Here is a 27,496-nt window from a genome sequence, read left to right on the forward strand (position 1 = left end):
GGATCAGCCTCAGGCTAGGCTGAGCCGAAGCCACGTGGAGCAAGAAAGAGGTCCCGGAAGCCGTCGGTCCTGGGACCCGAAAGCCAGTGCGCACAGGCGGCCGGGCCGAGGATCTGGACTGGGGTGCCTGAAACCTGCGTGGGGAGGAGAGGGCGTGCAGGGGCGGGGCGGGAGGAGGGGCCGGGGGAAGACCAGAGGAGGGCGCCGCGCGCGAGGGGAGCGCGCAGAGCCCCGAGGGCGCAGGGCGGTGCGGGACGTCCGTTCGGAACCCGGGCCAGCTCGGAGCACAGGGCGCGGCATCCACGTGCGGACGGTCGTCCTGGAGCCTGCGGGAGCGGCGGGTAAGGCGCACGGCGGGGGCCGGGCACGCGACGCCGCAGGCGGGCTGGCACCGTGGGTGTGCGCGCCGGAGAGCCACGGCCCTTCTCCAGGGGAACGCGGATCCGACGTGGGGGGCAGTTCAACCCCCGAGGGGTCCCGCGGCTGCACGCGGGAAGCGGCGCTTGGGTGCTCCGCCTAGAGGCCGCGCGGGGTTGCACAGTGCTCCCGCGCGCCCGCCGGCCGCCGACACTCCTCCATCGCCAGAAACGCGCGCGCCGGCCCGGTCCGCGCCCGCCCGCGGGAAGCGACGGCAGGGACTCGCGGTCAGCTGCGGGCTGGGTAGGGCCCGGGTCCACGGGCTCGCCGAGGCTCATCCACTCTCACCCCACCCGACCCCCTCCGACGCCGGCACTCCGCGGCGGCTTCTGATTCTTCCTTTTGCTGGTCCCAGGGCTTGAAGCCTGTCCTGGGCCATGCCCCTGCTGCTGCTGCTGCTGCTGCTGCTGCTTTTCTCCTCCTCCCCCTCCTCCCTCCTTCTCCTCCCCCACCTCCCCCTCCTCCTCCCCCTCCTCCTCCCCCTCCCCCTCCCCCTCCTCCTCCTCCTCCATTTCTTCCTTTTCTTTTTCACTGGTCTTGGGGCTTGAACTCAAGACCTGGGTGTTGTCCCTGAGCTTTTTCACTCCAGGGTGGTGCTCTACCAGGAAAATCATGCTTGAGGCATAAAAACTGCTTTCAGATTCTTTGAACTCCTTAGGATTAAAACCAACAAGATTCTCCATCCCTTTCACTTCACACTTGCCAAAGCACATTCTATGCAAAGTGTGTTCTTGCTTATGATACTTTCTAAGAGGGTGATGAGACAAGAAACTCCATCTTATTGATGGGAAAAGAAGCTTGGAGTGGGGAAGGGACTTAACTAAGACAAAGGCTACACCTGGGGGCTGGGAAGGTGGCTCAGTGGTAGAGCACTTGCCTTGCATGCCTGAGGCCCTGGGTTCGATTCCTCAGCACCACATAAGCAAAAAGAAAAAAGCTGGAAGTGGTGCTGTGTCTCAAGTAGTAGAGCGCTAGTCTTTTTTTTTTTTTTTTTTTTTGGGTCCGGTCGTGGGGCCTGAACTCTGGGCCTGGACACTGTCCCTCAGCTCTTCAGCTCAAGGCTAGCGTTCTACCAACTGAGCCACAGCGCCACTTCCGGCTTTTTGCTTATGTGGTGCTGAGGAATCGAACCCAGGGCCTCATGCATGCAAGGCAAGCGCTCTACCACTGAGCCACCTTCCCAGCCCTTTTTTTTTTTTAATTCTTTTTTTTTTTGTCTTTTCTTTTTTGGTACTGGGGATCGAACCCAGGACGTTGCACTTGCTAGGCAAGCGCTTTGCCACTGAGCTACATCCCAGCCCTAGAGCGCTAGTCTTGAGCTGAGGGACAGCGCCCAGGCCCAGAGTTCAGGCCCCATGACTGGACCCCCCCAAAAAAAAAACAAACAAAGGCTACACCTGCTGGTCAAAGTGGGCAGAAACCCAGGTCTCTTGATAACCAGGACACAACTGATATTTATGAATGATAAGGACTCCAGAGATCATCAGAGAAGGTGAGGAACAAGGAAGGGTTTTGAAGAAGGAAAGCATTTATGAGAACAAGATGTGAGCACTAAGAACCCCCCTGGGTTCTGCTGAGCCAATAGGTAGAGGGGGTATCTGATCTTGGCAATATCTCTAGAGAGATATAGAGACAGAAATAAGAACAGTGTGGCCAGGCTGTGCAATCATTTTCTCTGGTGTTTGCAGTCTCTACAACACTTTCCCACCTATTGTCTCCTTCATTCCTTGTGTGAGGTAAGCAGGTCAGGGATAATTGCCTCCATCCTGCAGATGTGGTTCAGAGGAAACAAATACAGCACTCAAGGTCACACAGGGCAACATATAGAAAAGAATGGAGTCATGAAAAGTACTCTTGCAAAGCAAGATCACAGGCCAAGACTGGGACTTGGACTGTGTGTCTGTGCGCAGTGTGTGGGTGTGGATGGCCACACCCTACCTGAGTACATAGGGAAGAGACTTGCAAAGCCGGTGCCTTGTTTGGGGGCCAAGAATGTTTGCCCTTTGGATTAAGTGGGGTTCAAGTGCAAGGAGTGTCTTGGTTTCCAGAAGAGGCTCAGAATTCATCTTCCCCTAACTCATGCCAGCTGATCCGGTGGCTTCTTTGCTTTCAGCCTTTCTTTCCCAGTCTAGAGGGAACCTTTTGTCCTGCCCTTGAAGTTGCTTTTTTTTTTTTTTAAGTACAGAAAACTGTCTTCATAATTCAGTGGGAGTGTGTATTAAAGAGAGAGGGATGCTCTCATAGAAGACATTCCACACACAATTACAACATCATGTTCTAATAAAGCTTTGTGCAGTACACATTGGGCATAGACAAAAGGGAGAGCACTAATAGGCTAGAGAATAGGGAAAGTGTTGTCTCTGGGAAGATTTAAACAAGTGACACTAGAGATGGGTCTTGAAGGATGAGTAGAAGTTTGCTGAACAGATAGAAAGGAAAAAGGAGCAGAGTGCTATTGGCTCAGGGCTGTAACCCTAGCTACTCAGGAGACTGAGATCTGAGGATCATAGTGCAAAGCCAGCCTGGGCAGGACAGTCCATGAGACTCTTATTTCCAGTGAACCAGCAGAAAGCTGGAAGTAGAGATGTGGCTCAAATGATAGAGTGCTAGCCTTAAGCAAGATAATTAAATAAATAATAACCCTCAAGGATCGTGCCCAGGACATGAGTTCAAGCCCGTGAACTGGTACCAAAAACACAGAAAGGAGAAGGTAATTCTTGGCTAAGGAAACAGAGTAAGCAAGTGCAAAAGTTATCTAAAGGCAGAGATGTTTGGAGAATGGCATGTGGCTCAGCGTCAGCCATGGGCACTGTGGAGAACCATAAGGAGATGGGGCCATTGGCAGGGTTACATCCTAAGGAGTTTGAATGACAGAAGACTTTCAGTTCCACCTGGCAGGAAGCAGGGAACTTAGAGTGGAAAGATCTGTGGAAGGAGAGTCAGGACATCTGGTTTCTGGTGCCAGCTCCAGCTCAACTAGGTTGTAAGACCTTGAGCAAGTGATTTCCTTTGGGGGCTGTTTTTTCTGCTGGTTGAATACAGGGGTTATACACCAATAGTGTGATCCTCAAGATCCCTTCCCTAGTCTGTTCCTGTGTCTCCTTCCAATGACATATTAAAGCCTATACCTTCAGCTCCTCTCCCACACTACGGCCCTCCAGTTCATAGTAGTGACAAAGATCACCCTGAGGACAGTGGCAACACTCAACATCCCGCGACTTGCTTTTGGACCCCTTCCTTGCTTTCTGTGGCTTTCTACCTGCCTGTTTCTTCCTTAACTCCAGACTCTTAAGATACTCATCCAGAAAGAATAGCTGAACACAGCAATGAGGAACTAAAAACAGCCAATGATGGAGTTTCACTTTTTCCCTAGAGAGAAACTTCAAGAAAAATTGCACCAAGATATTCAGTTCATCCATCACATCACATGACAAGTTTTAGACTGATAGAGACTGGCTGAGTTTGAAGTGTAGTACATTTAATGAGAACTTGTTTATGTGAGGGAAATAGGAGTTTGGCATTCAATGAGCATAGAAGAGCCTTGGGAAACAAGACAATAGAGGAACATTAACTTCCCTTCCAAACTTCCCAATATCTCCCCTATTGGATCCTGGACTAAGATTGGCAGGGCCTGTAGGGCAGGAAAAGAGTGTCTGGAGAAGAAAGGATGCCCCATAACGTGAGGAGGCTGCATTTGGTATGATACGTAGCTCAGTGAGGGGAACACTGCTGTTAGTTGTGGAAAAACATCTAGACAGAGCACAACAAACCAGGTTCTCATTCAAGCTCTGCCATTTACTGACTGGGCTATTTTAGACTAGTTACTTCTCCTACTGGAGCATCAGTTTCCCCAACTACAGAACAGAGGTGGGGCCTAGAATCCAAACTGCAGATGATTTTTTGGTGTGTGTGTGTATGTGTGTATGTGTGTACCAGTCTTGGGGTTTGAGCTCATGGCCTGAGTGCTATTCCTAAGCATTTTGCTTAAGGCTAGGGCTCTACCAATTGATCCACAGCTCCATTTCTGGCTTTTTGGGGAGTCTATTGGTGATAAGAGTCTGATGGACTTTCCTGTCTGGGTTAGCTTCAAACTAAGATCCTCAAATCTCATTCTCCTGAGCAGCTATGATTATAGGCGTAAGCCACTGGCATTCAGCAATGATCTTTAAAGTTCTTTTCAGCTTGCTCAGTAACTGTTCACAATTTCAAAGAAAGAACTTGTCTCTTTTGTATTTCAAATAGAAGCCTTGCCAGAAAGGGAGCTCTGTCTTCTCTTTCAAGGTCATCAGTGACTATCCCGAAGAAGGAAGCCAAAAAACTCAAGAGGAGCAGCATTGCCACTGTTATTGATTATCAGTCCCCAGCCAGGGTCCCAGAGGCAAGGTAGAGAGAACCAACCAGTCCTTTCATCAGCTCTCTTGCTTCTATCAACCCAAACAGAATGTCCTCTTACCCAGCTCCATCCCTATCCAAACTTAGCACCAAAAGATGGGTAACTATAGCTTCCTCCATTTAAAACCACAAACATCCAGAAAGGCATTGGCAGAAGAGTCCGATGGATGAAAGGTTTTGTGATTCTTTACTCCCCTTAGTGAACCCCACCTCAGAACTCCACCTGTCTTCCACACTGTCTCCTACTTCTACTTCATCACAATCTGTTTTCTCCTTCCTCAAAATAGAGCACCTTGGCAGGAATTGCAAAGAGGGAAAACTGGCAAGTCAACCACCTTGGGCCTTGGTGTATCATTTGAGCCACATCGGCAGCCTCAATCCTTCAGTTTATCAAAGCTGGTATATGTAGCATAAATCAGCCCCAGGGTTCAGGAATGTCTAAATATCTACAGAAATATCTAAATACCTCAACAATACCCAAATATCTGAGGAAAAACTCTTCAGCTTTCTCTGTCTTGGGATTTGAGGAGATCTACATGTCCCCAGAATATTCCTCCCACCATTCTATCCACCCAAGATCTCACAGCACTGTATTGTGATTCAGACTGTCATAGGACCTAAGAACTGACCATGACTCCTTCCTTTTTTGGGTGTAGATAGAGAGAAGCTGCGGGCCAGAAAAGGGAAGTCACTTATGCCCCCCAGCAGAAGTTTCCCCAAGATAGCTGCCTGTATTTCAATTTCTCATGGTAAAACGAGAGCACTCAGACTCAATGAATTCTGAAGACCCTTTATGACCTCTGTTCTACAAAAGTAAAGCTGCCTCCACCATCTGGATTGTCTAGCATCAAGCACTGCCTGTGTTCCTTTGATTTTTACAGCAAAGTTACACTATAGTGTTAATGGTGGGAAGTGTGTTTATTTTTTTTTTGTCTGTCCAAACACATTGATTGGTAATACAGCAATTTGCTCCTACATAACTACTGACTTCCATTCTACCACTCCCATCTCTCCCTTGGGATTCTACAAGTCTCCTACTAAGGTATCAGTACCCTTGGGTAGGGGAAGATTTTTAACTGCCTCCTGGGCTGCTCCCTGGGCATATGTTAAACAGAGGTTACTCACCCAGTGAAGACATGGGGAGACAGTAATCAGATGTTTCTTGGCCTCTGAATAGTTCCTATAACTTCAGCGCTGGTCTGGTCTGACCAAGCTGCTACAGGAAAGAGAAAGCCTTATTACACAACCCTTAGGCACAGACCTTGAGTGAGCCATTGTGTTTCTGAAGTTTGTTCTGTGTATCTAGGTTTTTTTTTTTCTCTCTTTCTTCTTCTGCCTCTTCCTCATTTTGCAGCTCTGAGCAGGCCATTGTCTCTTAGATTTTTTTTTTCTCAGGGTTGGTGCTGTACCATTTGAGTCGCAGCTTTACTTCCAGTTTTTTAATTTGTGGTTAGTTGGAGATAAGATTCTCACAGAGAGCAGGGTACCGGTGGCTCGTGTCTGTCATCCTAGCCACTCAGGAGGCTGATATCTGAGGATTGCAGTTCAAAGCCAGCCCTTGGCAGGAAAGTCTTTATCCCCAATTAACCACCAGAAAACTAGAAGTGGTGCTGTGGCGCAAGTGATAGAGTGCTTGCCTAGAGCTGAAGAGCTCAGGAACAGTGCCCATGTCCAGAGTGCAAGCCCCACAAACTCCCTCCCCCCAAAAAAGTCTCACAGACTTTCTTGCCCCACTTGGCTTTGAACCTCAATCTTCGGATCTTCAGCCTCCTGAGTAGCTAGGATGACAGGCATGAGCCGTATTGATAGATAAGGAAATGATGGCAACAGTTTTATTCTTTTATTTTCTTCAAAGTGAGCAGACACATGCTGTCTTTCTTCAACCCTCAAGGTAGCCATTCTGTCACCCAGATACCTCTCACCTCACATCTGTCCCAGCTCCCGCCTTGTCATCCCCTCTGCTCTGTGCCAGGACTCAGCCTTTTGCTCCTAAACCATTTCAGGATCCTTGTCACCAGGACCTTCCTCAGCTGTTGTCCCCTCCAGTCTACAAGGAAGCTAGAAGATTCTGTCTCTTTTAGGTGCTATTATTAAGGAGTTGTACAAAGGGGTTACAATTCTGTAAGACAAGTGATGAGTACAATGCTTCTTGGACAATGTCACCCCCTCCTTCATTTTCCTACTCCTGTCCCTGCCCATAAATTGCATCTTTTACTTTTTGTATAGTATATATTAAATACCATGACTGCTTTTGTTTACTTCTCCTCCCTCCATTTCTATGCCCCCTTTTGCCACTCTTCCCCCAAAAGACATACCTGTAGGCCTAGTTACTCAGGAGCCTGAAATCTAATGATGCCGGTTCAAAGCCAGCCTGGGCAGGAAAGTACGTGAGACTCATATCTCCAATAAACCACCAACAAACCTGGAAGTGGAGTTATGGCTCAAGTGGTAGAATGCCAACACTGAGCAAAAGCGGCTCAGGGATAGCAACTAGGCCTTGAGTTCAAACCCTAGGACTGGCACATATACACACAAAACCCAACAAAAACAATGAACATCTACAATAACAACCACCACCCATGTTTTCATTTTCTGGAATTTGTTTTTTAAGTAGTACTTTAGATACTGAGGAGTTTCTCCCCTAAGCGTATCCTCCTTTAGTCTCATTGTGTGTCAAAGTATAGAGCCCTTAGGCTTTTTGCCTAGAGCTGTTCTTGATCTGTGATCCTCCTATTCCTATCTGTCTCATTCATAACTGAGGTTACAGCCATGTGCCATCATGCCCAGCTTGCTTGCTTTTATTCTTTGTTTCTTTCTCTTCTTTCTTCCTTCCTCTTTTCTCATCCTTCCTTCCTTTTATCTTTCTTTGTTTCTTTCTTTTTCTTCCAGTTTTTTCTTTTGAGATAGGGTCTCACTAAGTTTTGCCTAGACCACAGTATTCTTATCTCTGTCTCCCATGTCACTGGGATTGCATGAGTTACCATACCTGGCTCATGGTTGTTGTTTTTTTTTTTTCCACCTAAAGGATAAAGTTCTAATTCTGCAGCGTAGCATTCAATGGCCTCCAGGATCTGGCTTCCATCAGTTTTTCCCACATCCTAACTTATCCTTCTACATACCTTATGCTCTATTCTCTTTGTGCTGCCTTCTGTTCTTTGTTGTTTTTTTTTTTGGGTCCGGTCGTGGGGCCTGAACTCTGGGCCTGGACACTGTCCCTCAGCTCTTCAGCTCAAGGCTAGCGCTCTACCACTTGAGCCACAGCGCCACTTCCGGCTTTTTTCTTTTTGCTTATGTGGTGCTGAGGAATCGAACCCGGGCCTCAGGCATGCAAGGCAAGCGCTCTACCACTGAGCCACCTTCCCAGCCCTGCCTTCTGTTCTTGTAAACATGTTTGTACTTTCTCGTTGATGCACCCTTGCTTATTCTTCCTTTGCCTTCTCTATCTCCTAAAAACCGATCAAGGTCTGGTTCAAATGTCTCCAACCCTGTGAATGTAAGCCTTGAGCAGAACTCATCATTTCTGCCTCTAAGCTGAAGTAGCTCCTAGCTTGCTGCTTCATCCTATTCGACTGGCACTGAGCCCTGGAGTGCAGACTCTGGGTTCAAGCCTCCCCAGTCTCTCAGCCCATGCCTGGGTTAGCTCAGTCCTGACTAGGGTAAGGGATTCATTGAACCATTCGTTTCATTGTGCTGCTGTGAGCCTTTGGTATTTTCCTCTCCTTCATTCAGATGAGACAGCCAAGTCCTAGATGACAGTGGGCCCCGCAGGCCTTGTATGAAATGTGGGCTAGCCCCGGGACTGCTGTATGATTCAGATGCTGCTCCCCAACTTACACATAGAGCCACCTGCGAATGTTTAGCATGGTCAGGACTATTATATTTTCTGTGGAAGAGACTGGATAATGATCATGTTATCATTGTTTTAATAGTTCTACCTAAATGAAGGAGGGCTTTAGGATCTGTGAACTGTGTGTGTTTGGCATGTAGAGAAGTCCTGAAAGTAAGACACATTGGCTCTACCATTGATATGCTGAGATCATGGGCTAGTTACTTACTCACGTGGGTCTCACTTTCCCATGGAAGACGCTAGATTAAATCATTCCTAATGATCTGGCACTGGTGGCTCATACTTATAATCCTAGCTATTCAGAAGGCTGTGATCTGGATCTCAGTTTCATAGATCTCTAGTTAACCAGCAAAAAGCCAGAACTAGAGGTGTAACTTGATAATAATAATAATAATAATAATAATAATAATAATACCTAAGGGCTTTCTAGCCTGAAGTTCAGTGACTTACATAATCCAAAGAAAGGAGAGATTGATATGGTGTACAGAGATCAGGAAGACTTCATTTACAAGTTTTTATTGAGCATCTGTGGTGTGCCATCACAGAATTTTTATATAGCAGTGAGGAAAGCTACCTTCATTGGGCCTGTGGGATAGTGGAAAAGAGAGCCAAGTAAACACATAATGACAGGAAACCATGATGTTGGGATTTGGGCTCGGGTCTGATGAGTGGGGCCTGATCAAGCTGCGAGTAACCGAAGCCATCTCTTCCCTTTTTTCTCTCACCATCATAGCATTCACAGATCTTCCCTTACCTCAATTTCCATTGCTATGGAGACTACCAATGGGACTGTTACCTTGTATGAGAGCCTACATGCTGTGCTGAAGGCTCTAAATGCTTCTCTTCAAAACAACTTGCTGTGCCGGCCAGGACAAGGGCAAGGGTCTGGACCAGAACCCAACAAGCAGACTGAGGCACTGCAGACCGGCCTCCCTGGCCGCAATGACAACTCCTACATGTACATTCTCTTTGTCATGTTCCTTTTTGCAGTCACTGTTGGCAGCCTCATCCTGGGATATACCCGTTCCCGCAAAGTGGACAAGCGCAGTGATCCTTATCATGTGTACATCAAGAACCGTGTGTCTATGATCTGATGTGAAGTGTCCGGGCATGATGGGAAAGTCAAAACACCTGAGGGTTGTTTTCTTCAGCCTCCAGAACTCAGTGATGGACCACATAGGGCCCCATGTCTCCATCCATAAGATCCACAAAAGAGAGGTCATCACTGGGGCTTAGTAGAACTGAGCCTTGTGCATAAGACTTTCTTCAGGCAGAGACAGACACTATAAATAGTGGAAGCCCATGAACAAAGAAGTACTAAAAGGGCCTGGTGTGGTCAGGAATGCCTGTAATACCAGCTACTCAGGAGGTAGATTAGAAATAGTTCAAGGGAGTTCAAGAAAAATTAGTGAAACCCAACCCTAAAAACAAAATTAAAGAGGTGACATTTCACTCATTAACTGACAAGTTGAAACTTTTGTACAACTACTGAAAGATAATAAAGAAATGTTTAAACAGGCTGAAACTGGTAGCTCACACCTCTAATCCTAACCATTAGGAAGGCTGAGATCTGAGTATGAAGGTTCATGAAGAAAATCCTGAAATTCTTATCTCCAATTAAACACCAAAATGCCATAAGTGGAACTGTGACTCAAGTGGTAGAGTGCTAGCCTTGAGCAAAAAAGCTCAAGGACAATACCAGGCCCTCAGTTCAAATCTCAGCACGCTCACACACACACACACACACACACACACACACACACACACACACACACACACACACTATAAAATCAGAAGGACAGGAATGTAGTTCAAGTGGCAAAGTGCTTGCATGTTAGGCTCTGGGTTCAATCTCTAGTACTGGGAAAAAAATATGAAAAGATATTGACTATAACCTGACTGGTGGAATTGAAATCTTTTTTTTATAAACTACCTAATAATAATAAATATTTTTAAAAGACAATGACTATGACAGGTGGCTACAGTATTGGAAGAGGAAGTATGGCAGAGGGACATGAAACAGGAAAATGCTCTGGGGGGCACATTTTCATTTTTTTTTTGTTGGTCATGGGGCTTGAACTCTGGGCTTGGGCTCTGTCCCTCAGCTCTTGGGGAGTGCTGTACCGCTTGAGCTACCATGCCACTTCTGGTTTTCTGGTGGTTTATTGGAGACAAGAGTCTCATGGACTTTCCTGCCTGGGCTGGCTTTGAACCATGATCTTCATATCTCAGCCTCTTGAGTAGCTAGGATTACAGGCGTGAGCCACCAGTGCCCAGCTACACATTTTCTTTTTTTTTTTTTTAAGTATAATCTTTAACAACCATGAGAAGCAGCAATAATTATCACAGATAAGAACTCTTGCATTGTGTTTCTTCTTCATATAAATTCACATTTCATGCTTTTAAACACATTTAACATTTATGATTTTACTTGTCCACAAAGGAGGGTGAATGCTGTGATTGGTACTCAGGAACTTTGGTCTGGCCTTTTCAAAACACATTGCCACGTGCGGGAGATCTGGGCATGAAAGATTTTGTGGCCATACATGGTAGTGAATGTCTTCCAACCCAACACTAGGGGAGCTAAGGTGGGCGAAGGAAGCATGCCTAGTATGGTTTTTCTTGTGACTTCAATGTCCTATCTGTGGAGGCTTTCTGCATATTTGTACTCACAAGGCTTTCTAAAATAATTCAAATCTTTTCATTTGCAATTAACAGAAACATAACATATATTAATGTAATCCCCAAGGGGCAGTTGTGAGTGGCATGAACTCAAGAGTTCAACAGAGATGCTTTACGTACTTGGACAATTCTAGGAAACGGGACCTGTAACAACTTCTCTGTCTGAATTCACCAAGTAGGAGTTCCGTGTATCTTGTTACTGAGGGTTAGCCTACATAAAAGCGTAGAATGGTCTATTTAACCACTCTAGTATTCTAAGACCTAGGCTTTCTTCTCAGCCCTCACTCCTCCCCCACATCTGTCCTGTTCCACTGACCAGTAATTCCAAACCAGTCTGGGAGCTCTGTCCCACTCACTCAGCTCAGCAGATCTTTGTCTGAACAGGTTCTGCCCTCTGCTGGCCAAATCCCAGCACATCACCTCAAGCCCTGCTCGAAACTTCAAGAATTATGAAATCCACAGCTCAAAGAGCTTAAAGATTACCTACCCTAAACTCCCAGATAAAATATAGAGCATGGTGAAGAGTAAGAATTAGTATTCAGGTAATAAGTGTATACCATGTACCAAGAAATCATCTGGACCTACATGGGATATATGAGTAAACATAACAAGTCCCCGCTCATATACTTAAGAACATTTGCTACATGCAAGGCGCTGGTCTAGGCTTTTTATACATCCTTAATTCACCATATTTTTTGAGACAATCTTGCTGTGTAGCCCAAGCTGACCTGGCTTGGTATATGGTTCATGCTGGCCTCTAACTCCAATCATCTTGCCTCAACTTTCAAATTACTCGGATCACAGGTGTATACCTCTATGCTCATGAACTCACTGGTGGCTCAGACCTACTTAGGAGACTCCCATCTGAGGATCAAGGTTCGAAGCCAGCCTGGATAGAAGAGTCTGTGAGACTCTATCTCATTAACCAGCTAAAGAGCCAGACTGGAGGCATGGCTCAAGGTAGAACACCATCTGTGAGAGAAAAAGCCAAGCATGATTTGAGGGCCTGAGTTCAATGTCTGGTACCAACACACACCCACTCCTCATAGTAACATTATATAGCTGATATTGCTTACAAGATTTGAATTATGAGTACAAATATGCAGAGAGCCTCCACAGATGGAACATTAAAGTCACAAGAACAGCCATACTAGGCCTGCTTCCTTCTTTACCTCAGATTCCCAAGTGCAGGGAGTTTCTCAGGAGAGGGAGAATCTGGAGAAGGGTGGCAGCCGTAAGCTATTTATTATAGTATAGGACAGTAAAATCAGTCAAGGAAGTGCTCTTGGTTGGAGATTAGCACTAATAGTCTGGTTCCCAGAGAAAGTTCTATAGCCACTACAGAATTGGTTCCACCTTTCATGATTGTCATTTTCTACCCTGTGTAGGGCTGCTGGCTGCTAAAGAGTACTTACCCTCCTAGGAATGGTCACATTTACTTGAGACCAAGGCTCTGAGATAGAGGGTAGTGCTAGGCTAACAGGAGCCAACATGCCCTATAGCCTGGGGAAGAGGTCTGGGGTTGGGGGTTTCATCAGCAACCCCCATGGCTATGTTGTTGAGGAAGAAGAGTAGAAACCAAAAGTCTCATCTTAGAATTTCTTTCTAGTTGTGTGTGTGTGTGTGTGTGTGTGTGTGTGTGTGTGTGTGTGTGTGTGTGTGTGTGTGTGTGTGTGTGTGTGTGTGTGTGTGTGTGTTGGTGTCAATCCTGGGGCTTGAACTCAGGGCCTGGGCAGTATTGTCCCTGAGCTTTTCTGCTCTAGGCTAGTGCTCTACCATTTGAGCCATAGCTCCAATTCCAGCTTTTTGGTAGTTAAGTGGAAATAAGAGTCTCACAGACTTTTCTGCCTGGGCTGGCTCTGAACCTTGATCCTCAGATCTCAATCTCCTGAGTAGCTAGGATTACAGGTGGGAACCACCTGTTGAAGAGGTGAGGACATTCCAAACAAAACCAAAAGAACAGCAAATAACAAAAAGCAGAGAACAGTATAAGATAAGAAAATGTGAGGGACAGACACTAATGTGTCAAGAAGAAAAGGAAATATTCATGGATGTTTCTCAGAGGAATAGAGGTTTCAGTTCACTCAGTCAGGGTCCTAGGACAGTGACTGCCACTTTCATGGCAACCCAAATTCATTTTGGTTGGAGAATTTCTGGTTAGTGAGGAGAGACAAATGTAAGGCAAAAAAAATAAGCATGGTAAAAGTTGCATATGTCTTTTCTGCTCAGATCCACTGATGAGGGCTTAGGCCACAACTAGCTGCAAGGGAAGCTAGCAAATGAGCTGTCTACCTGAGTAATCATGTTCCAGCCAATCATTTGTTAATATAGAAGGTGGAGAGAACGCAGCCTGGATCTCCACCTTATTGTTTTCTCCTCAGGGCTAGTCAAGATCAAAGTATTTACAACTCTGCCAAGAAGGAAGAAGTGTTGCTGCCCTGACTAGATCATGTTCTCAGGGGAGTGAGGATGAGAACTTGATGTGTATAAACTTCTCTTGTGAATGTGACTTTTGCTTGTTTTATTCTTTCCTAGAACCATTGAGTCATGTCTCTCATTTTACTGGAATTGTTATATTCAGCTATTTATTTAAGCATAGGGCATATAGATAAATATTAGGGGGAAAGAATCCTCAAGCCTTAAGAATCCCTCAAGCCTAGCTACTTGGGAGGCAGAGATTGGGGGAATCGAGTTGGAGGCCAGCCAGACATAAGAAATTGCAAGATTCCATTTCAAATGATGGCTAGTTGTGGTGGCATATTATCACAGTTATAGAGGAAAGCACAGTGGCTTGATGCTGTGATGCACACCTGTCATTCCAGCAACAGGCAGAAGGATTCCAGCCTAGGCCAGCCCTGGGAATAAAGGGAGATCCTACCTCAAAAATATACAAAGTGCTGTTTGCTGGCTGCTGAGTAGCTGTAATCCTAGCTACTCAGAAGGCAGAGATCTTAGGATCAAAGTTTGAAGCCAACCTGGGCATGAAATCCGTGAGACTCTCATCTCCAATTAAACACAAAAAAACTGAAAGTGGAGCCCTAGCCTTTAACAAAAAAGCTCAGGGACAGTAACCAGGCCCTGAGTTCAAGCCCCAGGACAGGTGTTCATATGTGCCTGCATGCATGCATGCGTGTGCGTGCTCTCTCTCTCTCTCTCTCTCTCTCTCTCTCTCTCTCTCTCTCTCTCTCTCTCTCTCTCTCTCTCTCTCTCTCCCTCTCTCTCCCTCTCTCTCTCTCTCTCTCTCTCTCTCTCTCTCTCTCTCTCTCTCTCTCTCTCTCTCTCTCTCTCACACACACACACACACACACACAGAGCAAAAGGGAGCTGAAGGTAAAGTGGTAAAATGACTGCAACAAGCAAGGCCTTGAATTCAATCTCTAGTGCTGAGGAAGGAAGGAAGGGTAGGAGGGAGGCAGGGAGGCAGGGAGGGAGGAAGAAATTTTTTTCAAGTGCTACTAAGAAACCTGGACATGATCTGCCTGAGAGAACACATCTTTGGCTATGGTTAAATTGTTATAAAGAATAAGCTCCTGGGAGTAGGGAGTCATAAACTAGTGAACACGGAAGAAAAACTAACATTTTCTGAACAACTCTGCATTCCTCACTGTACAGTTCCCTAAACACGGGGAACTGTCTCACTTTGGTGAGTTACACCTCAATCTGGGACAGCTCTAGGGGCGATCTTAGCTCCAGAATACTCCAGAGAATCAACTGAAGCATCAGTTGCAACCACATTGTGAGTTAGGTTCTTCCCCTGCTTTCCTGCTCCCTCATATCCTTACCCACATACCTTCCAAGAGCATTCCTCTGAAACTTCTGCATGTAACCTTCTCCATCTTAGTCAGTTTCCAAGGGAATCAACATGTCTCTCAATAATTGAGTCCTAACACTGATCTTGTTCCAAAGTTGGTGTCTATAATGACTGAGGAATGAAATGATAGTCTATAGATGAAGGCAGTTTTTAGTTCTCCCACCAGTAATGTCCTATAGTCATGGAATAAAAAGAACAAGCCACTAGAGTGCGCACCATGACAGTGCTATAGCTTTTCTGCTAATTCAGCAATAGAGAACTTTGTCTGGGCTTAGCAGACAGCCAGCATAATTGTCCATACTAGGGAAACCATCATTTCCTGTTCTCTTACATATTATAGAGACACCAGTGTTATAGGCTGAGAGTTTATCCAATCTAGAAAACCCGAGAACTCTCTTTAATGATGAGGGTCCAATACCCTAGTCCCAAGCCCTCTGTGCCTTTACATATACTAAATTTAGTCCCACACACCCAAGCCTCCAAAGCCTGTTTTTTGGTTTTGTTCTGTTTGCCTACTGACTACTGTTGTGCCCACCACTCTGCTTCTCCAGTTTTCAGTGAAGATGAAACATATGAGCTTAGATGTGAAGGAAGAAAAGAGTCATGAGAGCCTTCACTAAAGATGAAAAGTTTGAGAACACTGTGCAATGGGCTGAATTTGAATACTTAAGGAAATATTTCTATGCCCTATTTGGAAGGATCTTTAGTCCTTTGTAGGTTGTAGGGGGCACTCCTTCCCTTGGAGAAAACTCTTGGAAATCTCATTTCAATGTATACATTTCTGAAGGGACAGTTAGATTGCCTAGGAGGGAGAAGGCAGGGTGAAGTAGAGGGAGCAGAGCTGGATTGTTACAAAACTCTAAGGAGAGAGGGGCAGTGGGGACCTCTTGGTCCTCTCCCAGAACCCTCCCAGTGTTTCTGGTGGTAATGACTGCGTGGGCATCTGGGAAATGGACATCAAACCAACATCTTGGTGGCCAGATTTATAATGGAAAGAGCCAATGGATACCTTGAGCCACTGGGCCAGATACCTCTGACTGATTCGCATCTGCTTGGACAATGACCATCATCACAACAACTATGAGGGACAGGTTTTTCTAGATTGGGTATACCCTGGGCTTTTTGCATCCCAACAAAAGCTCTAAAATTGGATAGTGTAACAACCAGGCAAATAAAGATAAGGTAAATATAATTTAATTAAACTAGAAAAATAAAATTTATGCCAGGTGCTGGTGGCTCACCCCTGTAATCCTAGCTACTCAGGAGGCCAGCTAAGATCTGAGGATCACAGTTTGAAGCCACCCAGGCTTCAGTTGGAGGTTAATCTCCAATTAACCACCAAAAAGCCAAAAATGGAGCTGTGGTTCAAGTGGTAGAGTGCTAGCCTTGAGTGAACAAGCTCAGGGACAGTACCTAGGCCCTGAGTTCAAGCTCCAGGACCAGCACAAAAAAAGCTTTTCTTAAAATTTGACTTTTAAAAACTAAAGAAACATAATGCTCTTGAATTTGTTACTGCACAAAGCAAGCATGTTATAGTATTTAGAGTTCTAATATCATGATACAAGTCTCATCTGGCTAAGTCAATAAAAGGATAATAAAACTATGAAGGGATTATCATGTGTTAAGCAAAGCATTTGCCTTGTTTAACCCTCAAAACATACCTGTGAGGTGAACTGAAAGTCAGAGACATTAAGTGGGCTGTCTAAGGTCACATGATTAGTGAATGGCAGAACAAAGTTTGTTGGACTCCAGGTCCAACTTCTAGAACCATCAATCCCCTGCCATTTAGGCCATTCCTCAGTTATTGAATTAGCCAAACCTGCACTCTGGCAGTGAATGGATTAATACAATTATTTGTAGAAGAGGTTTAAAGAATGAAAGAATCTTAGAATTAGAACATTTGTACTGGGAAGACCAAAGGCTTTAGAGATGGATGGACTAGACTGGAATCCTGGCTCTGCTATTTACTCCCTACATGATCTGGAGTAATTTATTTAACTCAATTCTCAGCTTCCTTGTCTACTAATCATAAATAATATAACACATTCTCATTATACTGACCTGAGGGTTAGAAATAATGGTAGAATAATGGTTAGAAATAATGGTACCCAGAACCAGCTACGTAACTTTCAAGACCCCTCAAAAAGAAAGAAAATTTCAGTGCAAAATGAATATGTGGGACCCTTTGTTCAGGTGTGGTGGTGTATGCCAGTAATCTCAGCATTTGAGAAGTTGAGCCAGGCAGATGCCAAATTTGAGGCCAACAATGTTGGCCTCAACAGCAAGACACTATCTTAAAAAAAAAAAAAAAAAGAATTTTGGGGACAAGAGGGAAAAACTGGGAGAAGGGAAGGGAAGGGGTGACATTGTCCAAAAAGAAATGCACTCATAATTTGGCCTATGTAACTGTAATCCCTCTGTACATCACCTTTATAATAACAAAAATAAACATTGAAAAACATAAGCATTTCAAGATGATGGCAGCTGAGTATTAAACCAAGGGAAGGGCTCTTCTAAGTGTAAGACCTGACAGAATGTTCAGTGTCTGGCACCGAGTAAGTGCAATCAATTGTAGTCTTTTTTCCTTCTTTCTAGATCATTGATTCTTACCCTCTCCTTTTGCAGAATGAGGAAGCTGAAGTACACAGATGAAGTAAAAAAAAAATTGCAAGTTAATGGCACAGCCAGGATTGCAACCTAGACCCATTTTGTTCCCAGAACTTCCCAGAGTGTTTTATATGGTGGTTACAAGATATTCCATGAACAAAAGTTTCCATCAACAAGCAAGTTTGTAAAAGATTGGGTAAGATTAAGTCCACACCATTCACAGATCTCTTCAGGGACTTTTCTCTCTGCAACATGCATCTCTAAAATAGGGATATAATATGGAACATTGCCCCCAAAGTATTTGACATAGCATTCTTTGTCAGGAGCATATTAAAACTCTTTTAGAAATGCTTCTCTTTACACTGCTTGAGGGCAGTGGAAATTTCCACGGGGTTTGATCTCTGGGGTGCATTGTTCTTATTCTAAATTAGAAGCAAACATCTTCCTTCCATTAGGCCTTTCTGTCGACATCCGTGTCCTGGCTGACTTGGGAGCCTTCGGATATAAAAATAATGAAAGCCAGATTCCAAGAAAAGCAAACTTGTTTAGAGTCACCCAGTTGCATCTACAAGGCATAACTAATATAACTGCTCTCCCTGGAATAGGAATACAGAGACAGAACCTACATCATGACCACCAAATTCTTTCCATTCTGGGAAACTTTCTCATAGTCACCCTATCACAAATGTAATAGATGAAGCTCCATATGAAGTCACAGAAGAAGCCAGAGAATCAGGATTCTCAGGTCAGTTCCTTCATTTATTAGTCATTTGACCTACATCGATTAATCTATCTGCCTATCTGTTTCCTTGTATCAAATCCTTCCTTTGTATCACATGAAAGAAACCCTGCTCTTTTTTGAACTACCATGCATTTAATTTCATATATGCAGCTAGCTGTCTTACCCCTACTCAGGCCCTTGAAACTCTCTAAGGACCATAGTATAGAAACCAGCAGACTGGATGACCTCTATAGTCCCTTTTAGCTCCAAAGATCTGTGATTGAAAAAAAATTTTGGTGGGAAGAGGTAGGTGTGAGAAACTGGAGAAAAGCAAAGAAAGGAGTTGGCATTGTCCAAGAAGAATTGAACTCATTACCTGACTCAGGGAACTGTAGCCCCCCCCCCCGTCCAACTCCCTAATAATAATAATAGAATCCTATTTTAAGCATTTTGTTTGGTTTTGAGTTTTTGACATACAGTCTTACTGTATAGCCTAGACTGGTCTGGAACTCACCATTCTCCTACCTCAGCCTCTGGAGCACAAGGACTACAGGCATGCACTACCACATCTAGCTTGCGAATCGGACCTATAGGTAATTGATAACCTCTTGTCTCTCCCTGTTATTAGAAGGCCTTGAGAAATGCACCTCTTAATTTCTGGGACACTCAGAAAGTGGTTCTCTCATGCTGCATTGATGAGATGCCAGGCAGACACACACCATTTCGGAGTTGTTAGTGCATGATCTCCATTGAATGAAATGGACAGAGGGGACAAGAGTTGGCTTCTTCCCCATCATGCTGTGCATTGTCATATGAACTTCTAACTGTTATTACTTTGTCTCTTCAACTCACAGACACTTCAGGAAAACAGCTATTCTATATTTTGCTAATTCCTCCCTGACCTGCATTTCTCCTCCACAAATTACTAAACAGAAGTCACTAATAGGATTACCATGGGGCCACAGTGAAGCCAGGAGACATGTTTTCATGATAAACATAATGCTGAATTGGGACTTGCTTATGTTTGATTTTGAAGACTGTTTCTGGACCCATCACTGCTTAGCCCCTTGCTTTCCTTAGAGTGAGTTTGTTCCCATGGAGAAGCTTAAAGCCTTTGCGAACTTTTGGTGACTTGGGTTTACTAGGTTACAGTTCCTGCTTGGATCCTCCAGGAAGCAGACATCTAAATGGTAAGAGGTACAAAGAATTTATTGTGGGAAACATCAATAAGGTAGCCAGAGTAAGTGGGAGAGTCTCAGGGGGTGACACGGGTCTAAGAGCAGTTTATTTTATATTTTTATATAATTTTTTAGTTATCCTTGTTGTTGTGTGAAGAGGTTTCAATTCAACATGTCAGTTTCTGAGTACATCCAAGTCAGTGTCACCCCTTTCATCATTCTTTCCCATCTCTCGCAACCCCACTCATCCCCTCAAGTTACTTGTTCCATTTTCTCATACACAGACTGAATATTATGGTGGTATTTGCCCACCACACCTCTCTCCAGCCATTTGTCCTCCCTCCTCTTGACTTCTTGCCCCTTCTGACAGCATGTGTTTCAGCTTCCTGGTATTCATTTTGTTAAACTGTGAGTTGCTTAAAGGAGTTACACCCCTCAGTGGCCTCCCCTGTAGATACCATACTTTAGTCAATACATTTGGAATACCAGCTTAAAAAGAGGGAGAAGGGAGGAGGATTCCGAAAAAGGAGATTCAGACTTTGATGTAGCTCTGAGGAAGTCTGAGGTACGCTGATGGGGACCAGAGATTGCCCATTGGAGGAGTCCCATGCCAGGCATAAACAACTTGGTTTTCGTGAGTTTGCTGGGCCAAATCAGGCAGAGAAAAAGCCAGAGCAAGTACAATTGCCTGGGTGCAAGTGGCATAAACACTGCAGAGATCCTGGAAGATGTTGCAAGTAGAGGGCAACAGCTAACTATACTCTTCCCAGCAGGCTCTGGGGGACCTGAATAGCACAGTCTTCACATCTACCCCACTGTACATGCATGCAGTGTGTGAATTCCAAAAGTGGGCACAATCTAAAAGTAAACCGAGGACTAGTCAGGTACCAGTGGCTCACACCTAAATCCTAGCTACTCAGGAGGCTGAGATTAAGGATCAAGGTTCCAAGCCAGCCTGGGCAAGAAAGTCTGAAACTCTTATCTCCAAATTAACCACCAAAATCTGGAAGTGAAGCTGTGGCTCAAGTAGTAAAGTTCTTGCCTTGAGCAAAAGAAGCTCAAGGATAACACTCAGGCCCTGAGTTCAAGGCCCTGCACTGGAAAAACAAAATAAAACAAACTGTGCCTACTGTGCATATTTATTACAAATGTTCATTGGGTGCACTGGCACTAGGCATTGTCCAAAAAGAAATGTACGCTTTACCTGCCTTATGTAACCTCTGTGTACCACCTTTATGATAGCAATAAAAACAATTTAAAAACCTAAACAGGCTCCCTTTTAAATGAACTCCAGCCTCAGGTAGTTTTGTTAAATAATTTTAAAAATGGGCTAATAATTTTTCAAAAAATAGAAAAGGTATTGCACTAGGCACTATAGCATCCACTCCCAATGGAAGCTAAAAAGGGCTAGTCTGGGACCTAGTGAGTTTTTGTACTATTACCTTCAACAATAGCATGTCTTAACCTCCACTATATTAGCTTTACACCGTGTTAAGCTTAGTAAGAAAGTAAATAATCCTTAGGGAGCCCAATGTACATTTGTAATAAAATACCCCTCATCTTTGGATTGCTCAGAGCAGACTTTCTTCCTAACCAACATTGGATGCTCCAAGAAGGAAGAAGACTTAGTAGACTTGGCCCTGGAGGTTATCAGAGAGACCTTGAAAATGATCAGGCAGCCAAATGACGTACAAGGCATGCTCCACCCCTACGATGCTGCAGCCAAAATTCAGGATTTGCTGAGCAGTAAGTCCAACACCTGTTGTCTCTTGGATAAGATTCAAAATGTAAGAGGCAACATGGAAGGAAGAGGAAGGAAATGGAAAGGAAGGCTTTGTAGCTATATGAGTCAAAACAGCAGGCTTTTCAGAACCATGCCCAAATTCATCCCAGTCTGATTATCTGGCAAAAAAAGAAAATGTCTGTGGTAGAAAGGACACTGGATATGATATCAAAACTCTGCCTTTTACTCCCTGGCTGACCTTTGTCACTCAATGCCCTGCTGGGCCTGTGCTTCTTGGCTATAACCTGCAGAGCTCAGCCAGATACAGGTCTTTCTTTTGAACAGTGCAGGATTCTGTTAGCTTCCTTAAAATAATATTGGAAGAGCCTATAGAGAGACATCTGAAACAGGGAATAGGATGAAAAGAATGTCCAGGGAACCCAGGAATAATACCATATATCATAACATAATGTTACCATAACAACTCACATCCTACCCTAACCTAAAAGGCATTACAATAGGTGGTGGAATCTATGAATGGAGGACCAGTGACATCTTTAAAGTAGAACTAATTTCATGATCAAGTCATCCACAGCACCGAAATATGACTCTGTTCTATCTTTATACAAGATAGATGGTCAGGGAAGGAAAATAATTCCATCTGTCAGCTGGTTCTAAAAGAGCTGAAACTCACAAGCATTTCATCAACACATGAATCTCAAAAGGGACTGAAGGCAATGAAATTGCCTTCTTCCTTCACCAAATACATTTCCAGTTTTCCCTTGTAAAAAAATAACCATTCCTACTCTTTATTTATTTTTTGGTTAGCATACATTAGCTATATATTGTAACATTTCCATGCATGTACACAAGGTATTCCAATCAATTTCCCCTTCTATCACACTCTTTTATTCCTCACTCCTTCCTAACACAATTTCAAGAGGTTTCATTCTTCTGTTTTCATACTTGCAACAATCTATTTCTTCCTCTTTCTTTATCCCCTTTAGATCTGCATTTACAGTTGATTTTCACTTGGATTAGAATGTTGGGGTGGGGAGGACCAGTATACCATGGTTTCTCCCCAGCTCCTATTTTAGGATTCTAAAAACAACAGGGGAACACACTCCCTTTTTTAAAATATAGGTTTATTGTTATTATTAAGGTGTCATACATAGGAGTTGCCATTTCATAAGTCAAGAAATGAGTACATTTCTTTTTTTGGACAATGTCACCTCTTCCTTCTCTTCCCCCCATTTCCCCACTCTGTCCTGCCTATAAGCTGCATAATTCAGTTCCACATCTTGTATACTGAATACCACGACTACATTTGTAATATTATTATTATTATTATTATTATTTTGCCAGTCCTGGGGCTTGAACTCAAGGCCTGGGCACTGTCTCTGAGCTCAAGGCTAATACTCTACTTGAGCCACAGCAATTGTGAAGCCTCTGATTCCAAGCCCTAGTACCATTACTAAATAAATACATAAATACTACTTAAAAAAAGAAAACACAAGAAAATGCCCACCGATAAAAGCAGGAGGTATCACTTAGTGGTAAAATGTTTGCCTAGAATGCAAAGAGGCCCTGGTTCAATCCCCAGCATTGAAACAAAATAAAACAAAACAAAAACCCTAACACAAAACAACACAAAGCAAAAAAGTACAATCAAGGGGGGGGGGAGGTGACATAATTAGCAGCCAATCAAAAAGAGGCTACAAAATCCCCAGACTTCAGACACTTGCACTTCTAACACTTGCACTAGGTCTTCCCTCAGAGGATTGAATTTTCCCTTAGGGTTTCTTTCATTTTGAATTAAGCACCCCTGAGCGCTACAGTCCCCAAACACCAACTCTTTAACCTAGTTTCTGGGAGACAGACAGGTCTCAGGAGATTGAATACCCTGCAGGAAAAGAGTATTCTTAGCTCCTAGGGAGACCAGACTGAAGAGGGAGCAGGGATTGTGACATCAGTGAGGATACCAGAGCAGCCACTGAGGGCCATGCTGCCTCAATAAATAATGGCATGTTTGGCAGCTGACCCAGTTCTCCACAGAAAGGACGCCTGCAGGTATGTTGCACAATAACAGTCTAAAACGTTAACACCTGGGGTGTGCGGAACACAGCACTGTTCTACAGATTCGTAACTTTTTAAGACAATTTTTTGGCAGTTGGAAGCCAAAGGCTTTCAGGAAAGAGCAGACACCTTTTTATCTCATTCCCAGAAAGGTACTATATGGTGTTGTATTGGTGATGTTCCCACAAAGAATCCTTTCCTAACTCTTGTCAGAATAGTTTAGTACTCCTCTATCTGCTTCTACCACTGCCTATGTCAAACTTCGCATTAATTGCCTGTTTACTTATCTATACCTATGCTAGATTATCAGTTCTGGGAAGGCAAAAGTTGTGTCTGTTCAATAGTGCACTGTGGGCCCTAAAATGGTGCTTAGTCCGAGCACAGACTCAATAGTATTTAAACCGAGCAACCTATTCTAATTCACTCTAATACCTGTTTCTAAGTGGCTTGGCATTGTGGAAAGAGTGGATTCAAGGCCTTGCTTTATCTCCACGTGGCTTTGGGAAAATCACGTCACCCAGTATTCTTGAGGCGAAATAGGCATAACTCTTATTAGAAAGTAAGGGCACCTCCAGGAAAGCTAGACTATATATTTAGGCCCCAACATCCCCACTGCCAAAAAAAAGGGGGGGAATGAAAGGTTCTGGTTAGGGATTTGTGTAAGGGGAGAGTGATAGAGAGGGGGGGTGGATTTTGAATTCAGGACCTTGAGCTTGCTAGGCAAACGCTTGATTACTTCAGCCATACCTCCCAGCTTTTTTTTTTTTTTTTTTTTTTTTTTTGCTTTAGTTTATTTTTCAGATAGGGTCTCAAGCTTTTTCCAGGGCTCACCTCAGACTACAATCCTCCTATTTCTGCCTCCTGAGTATCTGGAACTACAGGTATATACATCCCACTACACTATATCCAGCTTGTTTTTTGAGACCCTTGTTAACTTTATTTGCTCAGCTGGCCTTGAATTGTAATCCACCCATCTCCACTAATAGCTGGGATTACAGAAGTGTTCTGCCACATTGGCCATATATTCTTCTTCTCTTCTCCTTCCTATTCTTCCAGGCCTATGCCGTCCTATCTTCTCTTCTTTAGGTATCAGCCTATGACTAGACACTGTTTGCTCCACACAGCAAAGGACATGGCTACTACTAGCTTTGACTCCATCTCCCATTTTTTGTCATTTGAGAAGGATTAAGCCCTTGACCAAACTTCCAATTGACAAAATGTATCTTTGTTCTGGCTTGAAGTGACATATTCATCCTTGTGAAAGCTACAGCCCCTATTAGAACTATGTGATCTGAATAGGGAAACAGGGGTTGAAAATTAGGTGGGGGAGGATTACTGTTCCAAGAAAAAGAACAAGTACTAGGTGTATAAAACAACTGATGAGAAAACTTGGGATGTGAGGGTTATAGACATGGCATTCTTCAGATGTTTCTCAATATTAGGTTCAAGAACATACTGGCTGTTATGCACCATTGAAAATGGTATTTCGGATGTGGACAACAGAGCAGAGAAATGGAAGAACCTGAGTTGTTGATAAGCCTCTCAATCAACCAGTCTTAAGATGGGAAAACTGACAACAATGCCTGAAAGTCTGCTATCTGCATCTATAAGTGTGCATGCAGCTAAAGAAGAGGAATCCAAAAAGCATCTAGTAAGACCAGAGCAGCTCCCCATATATACTGCACCACCTCTTCAGTCTAAATATGTTCATGAACAGCCTAGTTATTTACAAATGGGCTTTGCATCCATCCGCACTACAACACTTTTTTACTTTGGCTGGTGCAAGGGTGTTTATGCCTTCCTGAAAAATGGAATAATGGATACAGTACAATTTGGGAAGGATGCCTATATCTACTTGAAAAATCCTCCTCGAGATTTTCTTCCCAAAATGGGTGTGATTACAGCTTCAGGATTGGTGGGTTTGATTTCAGCAAGAAAAGGTTCTAGGTTTAAGAAAATTACCTATCCACTAGGACTGGCTACATTAGGAGCAACTGGTTGCTACCCAGCTCAGTCATTAATCATTGCAAAGATTACTGGGAAAAAAGCATATGTGACCAGCCAGCACATTTATGAAGCTGTTAAATCACTGTGGACAACAAGCAACAAAAACAAATCACTGTCTAAACCTAAAGAAAAAACTAAGCTAGGAAGCCCCAATGAAACAGAAATGCCTGCAAAAACAACTCAAGTCCTGCAACATTCAGTGCCTTTACCAAAAGAACTCCACTCTGAAACAAAGACCAACTCAGCATTAACCTCAGATTCTAAACAGTTTATATCTGACCCAAAGCTTATGGATCATGGGCAGTCTCATCCAGAAGATGTAGATATGTACAGCACTAGAAGCTGAAATAGACTGTACAGAGTGACTGCATAGAGAACCACAAGATGTTGTGAAGTTGTAAATGATGGTTTAAAAAAATCATGTACTGGGTAACTGATACTTAGAGTGTCCTTGAAGTGATTCCCTAACCTCTTCAAATGTATAGTCAAGTAAGTGATGAAAACATGAAGTGTGAATGCAATCCAGACACTATGAAAGGACTGAAGAGACTGCAGAAGTAGAAATAGTATGGTGTATTTGATGACTTGTAAGGGAACTTACTAAAAAACAAATGAGAATGAAGATGTGAACATCAATGAGACTAAAATCTGAAAATATGTATGTGCATATATACATATGTATCTGCTTTGGGTTTCCAAATGTCAGTTGGATTAGAATGGTGTATAGAAGGATGGATGTGTTCTCTGTTGTTTTTTGTTGTTGTTGTTGTTTTTCATTTCTCTGGGTTGCAATAAAATACCCATATTTTATCCACCCCCCAAACAACTGATGTACACTACAGTATTCTAAAGGCCATTCCCACATGGAGACTTGAAAAGTCATTATTTGCTATTAGTTATCTTTGGTCCAAGCCCTGCTCCTCTGAGATTTTTTTTCATATGCCTACTGTAACAGAAGGAGGAGAGCAGAAGGGTGCCAAAAACAAACAAACAAACAAACAAACAGCAGGGCTGGGAAGGTGGCTCAGTGGTAGAGCGCTTGCCTTGCATGCCTGAGGCCCTGGGTTTGATTCCTCAGCACTACATAAGCAAAAAGAAAAAAGCCGGAAGTGGCGCTATGGCTTAAGTGGTAGAGTGCTAGCCTTGAGCTGAAGAGCTGAGGGACAGAGCCCAGGCCCAGAGTACAGGCCCCATGACCGGACCCCCCAAAAAAACAAAAAAAAAACAGCAGAAATACAGACTAAGTAAAAGCACAGTGTGCTTTCTCTGCAAAACATCAGTAATAGGCCGGGTACTGGTGGCACATACCTGTAATCCTACCTACTCAGGAGGCTGAGATCTGAGGATTGCAGTTCAAAGCCAGCTCGGGCAGGAAAGTCTGTGAAACTCTTATCTCCAGAAAATTGGAAGTGGTGCTGTGGCTCAAGTGGTAGTATGCTTGCCTTGAGCTGAAGAGCTCAGGGACAGTGCCCAGACATAGAGTTCAAGCCCCATAATGGAAAAAAGAAAAAAAAAATCAGTAATCAGAGAAAGAAGCCCTCAGTCTAGAAAGGTTAGTTTTCTTTCTCAAATTGGTAGCTAGTGATTGCACCTGCTCAAAATCAGACTCCTCCATTCCTCTATACTTTGGCCAGTTTGTGGCTCCAGTGTCAATGCTGCTAAGTCACAGTGACTAAGCTTTTTAGTACTGTGTACTTGACTGCCTTCCCTCCATTCTGTAGCATTCAGGTCTCCTTTCAAATGGTTCAATCCACATAGCTTGTAGATGGAGAGAACGCTCTCCGAGAGGAAAAGTTATTATTCAAGCTCACAGGATAAAGAGAACTCTTTGCTAACCCAAGATCAGATGCTAAGTTATTTGATGCTTGATTTCCTCATTATATTTTCCTTTGTTTTTCTGCATGTTTATGATCTGAGAGATGAATGATCTCTCAATCTCATTTGCTTCCTATTCTTTAGTCTCTGTAGGTCACCTTGTGAGATGCTTTCTCTAAGTCAGTTTCAATATATTGCTGTTTAGTTACTTTGGGGTTCT

The 27,496-nt window shown here is 43.8% G+C and overlaps 1 protein-coding gene and 1 pseudogene across 1 annotated transcript; both read left to right on the plus strand.

Annotated features, from left to right (window-relative positions):
* Positions 1-260: 260 nt before the first annotated feature.
* LOC138836405 (MICOS complex subunit MIC27 pseudogene) lies at positions 261-27,496 on the plus strand (annotated as a pseudogene).
* On the plus strand, positions 262-11,292 carry Kcne3 (potassium voltage-gated channel subfamily E regulatory subunit 3). The gene is made up of 2 exons (XM_070035019.1): positions 262-341; positions 9,390-11,292. Exon 2 carries the CDS (start codon positions 9,427-9,429, stop codon positions 9,748-9,750), a length of 324 nt encoding a protein of 107 aa, XP_069891120.1. The 5' UTR covers positions 262-341; positions 9,390-9,426; the 3' UTR covers positions 9,751-11,292.

Source organism: Dipodomys merriami, unplaced genomic scaffold (genome assembly GCF_024711535.1).
Source record: "Dipodomys merriami isolate MVZ:Mamm:240054 unplaced genomic scaffold, mDipMer1.0.p SCAF_25, whole genome shotgun sequence".
NCBI classification, from domain to species: domain Eukaryota; kingdom Metazoa; phylum Chordata; class Mammalia; order Rodentia; family Heteromyidae; genus Dipodomys; species Dipodomys merriami.